At 44.8% G+C, this 6,238-nt stretch overlaps 1 protein-coding gene across 1 annotated transcript in view; it reads right to left on the bottom strand.

Annotated features, from left to right (window-relative positions):
• The window catches only part of Fto (FTO alpha-ketoglutarate dependent dioxygenase), a 348,908-nt gene that overhangs the window by 256,107 nt on the left and 86,563 nt on the right, over positions 1–6,238 (bottom strand). Inside the window, exon 2 of the mRNA XM_028788217.1 lies at positions 4,251–4,328. Within this exon, the coding sequence (XP_028644050.1) occupies positions 4,251–4,328 (78 nt within the window). The remainder of the gene's footprint in view (positions 1–4,250; positions 4,329–6,238) is intronic.

Below are 6,238 nucleotides of genomic sequence, written 5' to 3'. Positions count from 1 at the left end.
AGAGAGAGAGAGAGAGAGAGAGAGAGAGAGAGAGAGAGAGAGAGAGATGGCTCAGTGGGCGAAGGCACTTGCCACCAATCCAGATGACCCACGTGACAGAAGGAGAGCTGACTCTCACAAGTTGGCCTCTGACCTCCGTATGTGGCACCACACATGTGCACACACAGGCAAAATAAAAGAATGAAAAACACTTTAAGATTTCTCCGGATGTTATGCTGAAGCAGAGGAAGAGTGGAGAAGCTGAAAGACACATTCAGCAGGAAGCTTTGGCCCCTGGGCAATCAGAAGAGACGGAAAGCAGTCCATGACATTCTACCAGTGGGACTTTCTGGGACACTAACAGAAATGTACAGCATTTACATAAGGGCATTTTCTTAGGGTGACTAGACGGCTGCCAGACAGTGGAGGGGAGGAGGGGAGTGGCAGGAACAAGGTAGGAAGAAGGGCAGGCAGGGTCAAGTACAGCAAGGTGCTCTCAGACACTGGTGTCTGTCAGAGAGATCCATAGTAGGTGAAGGATACGAGGCTGGACACAGGGAGTTGGTCTAACTGTCGATAGCTTTGTGAGTGGTAAGTGGACATGCTGAGTTTGAACTTTACCTTAGAAACAAGGAGGACTCAGCAAAGTAAACAACCAAGGAGGGACATACGGACATATTTCTAAGAGCACAGTTCTGGTGGTACTGGAGGGCACCTATCCGGACAAGCCCAAAAGGCTACAGATAAACATGGGTTTTAAGTATGCTAGCAATGGCAGGAATCTGAGACATTCTGGAAAAGTAAAATTGCCAGGACTTAATGACAGAAGCAATGACTAGCAGTTGATGACAGTAAGATTCCTAACCTGAAGAACAGGATAAGGGGACCTACTAGAGACAAAAATTGAGCCAGCATTGAAGAGCATGGATCCTTAATAAAATGTAAGCCACAGGCTGTGACGGGCATGCACTCAGCCCTCTTGTCTCCCCTTCCCATTCCTGGGCAGGTTCCTCACTGTCCAACCTCTGAGCCTCTCCCCAGCTCTCACTCCGCAACTGTCAGCTTCAGGGGCTTTCTGTTTCAAGCACATCTCAGAGCCTTTGGCCTTCCATAGGCCCAGGGCTTCCCACCTGAACTAGTCACATGGCTTGTGAAGGTCCTCCCACATGACCTTCCCACAAGGAAGGTCAAAAAAAGCAGGGACCTTTGGTCACCCCGTTTTGGGAGCCGACTCTTAAAGGCCGAAAGCGGCTATCATCTTTACAGCCATCTCAAGCCATGTACCCTGACAAGAGACTTGTTTTCAACAGCCCACAACAGCTGAGCGCACTCTGATAAACATCTTGTTACACTGTTTAGTGCCCCCAGCTGCAAGACGCACCTGGTATCCATGGCTACAAGGCACGTGATGTAGTGCCTTCAGTTGAGCTTGTCCACGAGGGCAAGGCACGTAGTAAAGGGCATAAATACCCAGGATTTCCTTTCTATAAAGGAGACTTGAAGAGACTTGACCAGACTCTGCCTTGTATCCATCTTTTGCGTCTTCGCCCCTCCGTCCCCACTCTCTCTTGCTAGACCCTGACCTGTGGACCAGAACGGGCCGTTACAAAGGAACGGGCCGTTACAACCCTACACAACTTTATTTCTAATACCTATGGCACTGCAGCAGGGCCTCAATGGGGAGGCTGCAGAGCACACAACTAACTAAAGGGATCATACTGAGGTGGGTGTTCCTGGAAGACTCTCAGGTAGAATCTTCTAGTACACAGGACTGGGAGCTTGGGGGTATTACAGGTAACAAAAATGGGAAGAGTTGGGGCCACTGGAAAAAAGGCAAGCTGTCTCAGAAAACTAAGAGATACAGGAAAAGATGGAAGCAGAAGAGTTTACCCAGAGCTCTCCACAGAGCCAGGGGAGGCCTGGTCCTTACACTTCCTGCTCATAGAGCTCAAAAAGGCTGTAACCCTCTCTGCGCCTCAGTGTCCTCTGCCCCAAAGTGAGCTGTACAGTGGATATCTCAGAGGACTTGGTGATATTTAAATGAGCTAATGTATGCAGTGCTCTGACTCGGCTCTGGTCCTGCTGGCATGGGAGGAAAGGGCACATAGGAGAAGCTAGGACCCACTACTTCAGGGAGTGTTCTGGGATCGGGGGACAGTCTGACTATGTTATTGTGTGTTTCCTGTGTCTTGAGGCAAGTTATCAGAAGCTCCCTCTGCTGTCCTACTTCCAGCATTGACACTGCTGTTTCCTGGTCATTTCCCCAGGTGTTCTGAGCTGGAACATAGCATGGACAGAAGGAAAAAGGGCTCAGCCTCAGAGCCACATCAGTTGGAGGCTGGCCTTCAGTTCTGATGCTCAGACATGCACTCCCTCACTCCTGATCTTTCAGACAACAGTAAGACCTGCCTTGGCTTCCTCAAACTTGAGGGAGACAGCTGCTGACTTGTGGGAAAAATCAATAAGGCTGGTGTGGCAACTAAAGATGAAAGCATTCACAGAACAGCACAGTGCCTGGCCCAGGCAGAGACAGCTAACATGCCAGCCGCATGGCATCAGAATTTTACCTCAAGCTGGTTTGACATTCCTATAAAAAGGCCGTGTAAGGGATTCAATGTCGGACCTGAACCATCTATTCCTGTCATTTATAAGATGGGAAAAGACACCTATAAACAATTATTATATAATACAATGAGCTATTACATAACCGTGAAGGAGGAAATCCTATCACATGCAGCAGCGTGGACGGAACTGGAGAATATTAGCTTGAATGAAACAAGCCAAACACAGGAAGACAGACAGCACGTGATTCACTGAATGCTGCAGAACACAGCACAAGTCTACAGACGGGGAAAAGGAGCACGAAGCGGGGACAGACAGAAGAGACACATGAAGGAGACTGGGAAGGATGCTAGGGAGCAGCCTCAACAGCAGGTCACCATGGGCACACGTACAGATGCCATACCACCGTGGACCCACTGACTGTACAGTCAATAGGAGCTAACCACTAAGTTTAAGTACTTTCAGTTCATCCTTTAAGAGAGTAAGTTCCCTTCAACTGTTCGTTTGTGTCCCTGTTTTGCTTCTGGTTTTATTCTGTTTTGGTTGATGAAGGTCAGCTCAGAACTCCTGGGCTCGTTCTATCCTCTTGGTTTGACCGCCCAAGTAGCAGGATCTGTAAGAATGTACCTTCTATACTTACAGCATACATACATACAAGCACAGCCTATAAACCCAAGCTTTCCAGGAGCTCTAAGGTTTATTAGCAGATATCTGTATTTAACATGATTACATACTGATTACTGATTTTTAAAGTGGGTCTTAGGAAACTAAGGAGCCTGAAAGGGTTGTTCGCTTGTGGCGGGGGGGTGGGAGGGTTGTTTGTTTGTTTCCTGTCCCTGTTGTGTGGCTGGTCAGAGCACAGCAGGCTATAATCTTTCCCATTTAGTTCTTCATGGTCTTCTTACACAACACAAAATCAGAAGTGGCTGTAAGCTACACTGAGACAACTGAGTACAAGGCCAATGAGTTTATTTCTAAGACCCCGGAGCTTACTGCTTTTGCTTGCTTCAAACTGTCTTCTTGAGTTTCTTTTTTCTCATTGTAAAACAAATCATGCTTGTAGCAGTTGATCTGGTCGACTAGACAAGCAATGAGAGCGCTTATCACTACTGGATAGGATACTTCTGTAATCATCCCTCTCTTTTAAGATGCCACCTCTTGAGGAGGTGTGTATGTGGGCACAATCAAACTGCTCACCTCGCTTCCTTTATTGTCAAGGTTATTATGGACAAGCAGGTGCTACCAGGGGCGACAGGAGAAGAGGACAAGATTGTATTCTATGCAGGACAAAAACAAAAAGCCTGCATGAGCAGAGAGGTGCAAAGGCAGGAAGACTCACAGGTGCTGCGGAATCAAACCGGTGTGCTTTGTCTAGACAAGAGTTTGAAGAGGCCGGGCAGTGGTGGTGCACACCTTTAATCCCAGCACTTGGGAGGCAGAGGCAGGCGGATTTCTGAGTTCGAGGCCAGCCTGGTCTACAGAGTGAGTTCCAGGACAGCCAGGGCTACACAGAGAAACACTGTCTCAAAAAACAAACAAACAAAAAAAAAAGAGTTTGAAGACAGGGAAGGAAGGCACACTTTTATATGGGGAATGCATGGCCTAGGACCAGGTCTCTGAGTGCAATTCCACTAATCAAATATGGAGGCTGAAATTGGTAAATAATAATAATAATAATAATAATAATAAAAACTACCAAGGCATCTTACCTGCTGATAGAACTCATCATCTTTGGGGGTCAGGTAAGGAAGCCAAGTGTCTTCAAGCTCCTCAAGGAGCCTCAGTTTCTGGTTAAAAAATAAGAATTACATATTACTGAATATAAAGTGACCACAAATATAGGATAATTTATTATCTTCCAACAACATATACACAAAAATCTTAATGACCTTGAATGTAGATGCTTTTAAACATCTTTAATTGTAAGGTGTATAAAGCATCCTATCAGAAATAATCCTGCTCACTGTTACATTTTCTGAGGCAATCTCACTCATTCCTCTTGCATCTTTGCCATCAGGGTCTTCTCATGACCTAGGTGCCCCTGGGATCAGTTAATACAGTCTTCCAGCATAAACCTTCCTGTCCACACAACCTGAGGCCGTTGAGCTTTCTGTGACAGCACCCCTGGAAATACCAAGTAAAGCACAGCCATCTCCTCTTGGAACACTGGGGTGTCTGGGATGCTTACTCCTGCTGTAAACATTTATTTAAATGTGTCCACATATAGTAGTTCTCCCTTTCTCAGGTTATCTCATTTTACGTGTGAGTGTTTTGCCTGTGTGTTTGTATGTGCATCGCGTGCTTGACCGGTACGCGTGTACATCAGAACTGGATCTGATCTCCGAGAACTGGAGTTGCAGATGGTTGTAAGTGGCCATGAGGGTGCTGGGAACGGAACCTGAGTTGTCTGGAAGAACAAGAAGGGCTCATAACTGCTGAACCATCTCTCCAGCCCCAAACAGTGCCTTTTTAAAAGTAATCTTTCATCTCTAAAGCATCACCAAATTTATGTTAAGCTGCTTTGCTTTCTTTTTCAATTTATAAAACACTATTTTGTAAGTATCAATCTAGCATTGTCTAAGGCTTCTTCAAACAGCATTGACTATTTGGACAAGAAATTGCAACAAGATTTTATAATGCTTAGCCTTATATTCAAACATCTATAGAGCCTGTGTTTGCATGTAGCATGTACAAAGCATATATGTACACAGCATATATGAGTGTGTAACACACACACACACACACACACCTGTTCATACTAGCTATCTGGAAGAAAAAGCAGCAGAAAGTAGTTTTCAAATACTATTGGGAAACGTAGAGCAGATCATCAGGCCACTGTTAGGAAGCAATGGCTCACGAAGAACAAGAAGGTATATCGCTCTGGACCAGTGCAGGACTACCGCAGAGGGTACAGGTCAGCACAACCAAACTGTGTTTTGTTCCCCACCAACTCTAGAAGTCACTAATCTTACACAGTGCACCACCCAACCCACACAGACATGGTAGCCCAGAGTATTAATCTCTCCACCCCAGGAAAGCAGCCTTTACTCACAATCTATCATGACCAGAGCAGTTCAGAGCAAGCATCTCTTTTTAACTCAAAAATTCTAGACCTTTTACATTATAATACAAAATAAATAACCAAAAGGGAATAGAAATTTAACAACTAGTACACACACAAGAAACAAAACAGTATGTTCTATTTTGCACATGATTCTATTTATCTAATCAGCCTTCAGTTTTGATGGTATTTTCCTACCCATAACGCTGAATGACTTGCTAATTAAGGTGTGATCACTGGTCATTAGGAAGGACCTATAATAGTACCACAGCATAAGTCATTTCATTCACTAACTGCCTAATGTTCTACCTTTTGTTCAGCAGCAGCCACTATCACAGATATAAAAGAACTAATGATATTTCCATGAATATACATTCTCGAATTTATGTGCACTAACGCTACCTTAACCAAAACCTATACTTCAATTTCCATTTGAAGCTCAGGAAAGCCTGCACTTCCCTGTGATCTTTCAACTAGTTCTTAGGATGTTTTATAAACACAAAGCACTACAATATTTATAAATGCCACCAAAAAAATTAAACACTGAATAATTCAGAAGTTCCACCTTACAAATATCACCTTTAAAATCTCTCCATGAGAGTCTACCTACCATTAAACCTAAGCCATGTATAAGGT

The sequence above is a fragment of the Grammomys surdaster genome, unplaced genomic scaffold (genome assembly GCF_004785775.1).
Source record: "Grammomys surdaster isolate TR1022 unplaced genomic scaffold, NIH_TR_1.0 125739, whole genome shotgun sequence".
NCBI classification, from domain to species: domain Eukaryota; kingdom Metazoa; phylum Chordata; class Mammalia; order Rodentia; family Muridae; genus Grammomys; species Grammomys surdaster.
The sequence above is the reverse complement of the archived record's forward strand: the minus strand, read 5'-3'. Positions and strand labels throughout refer to the sequence as shown.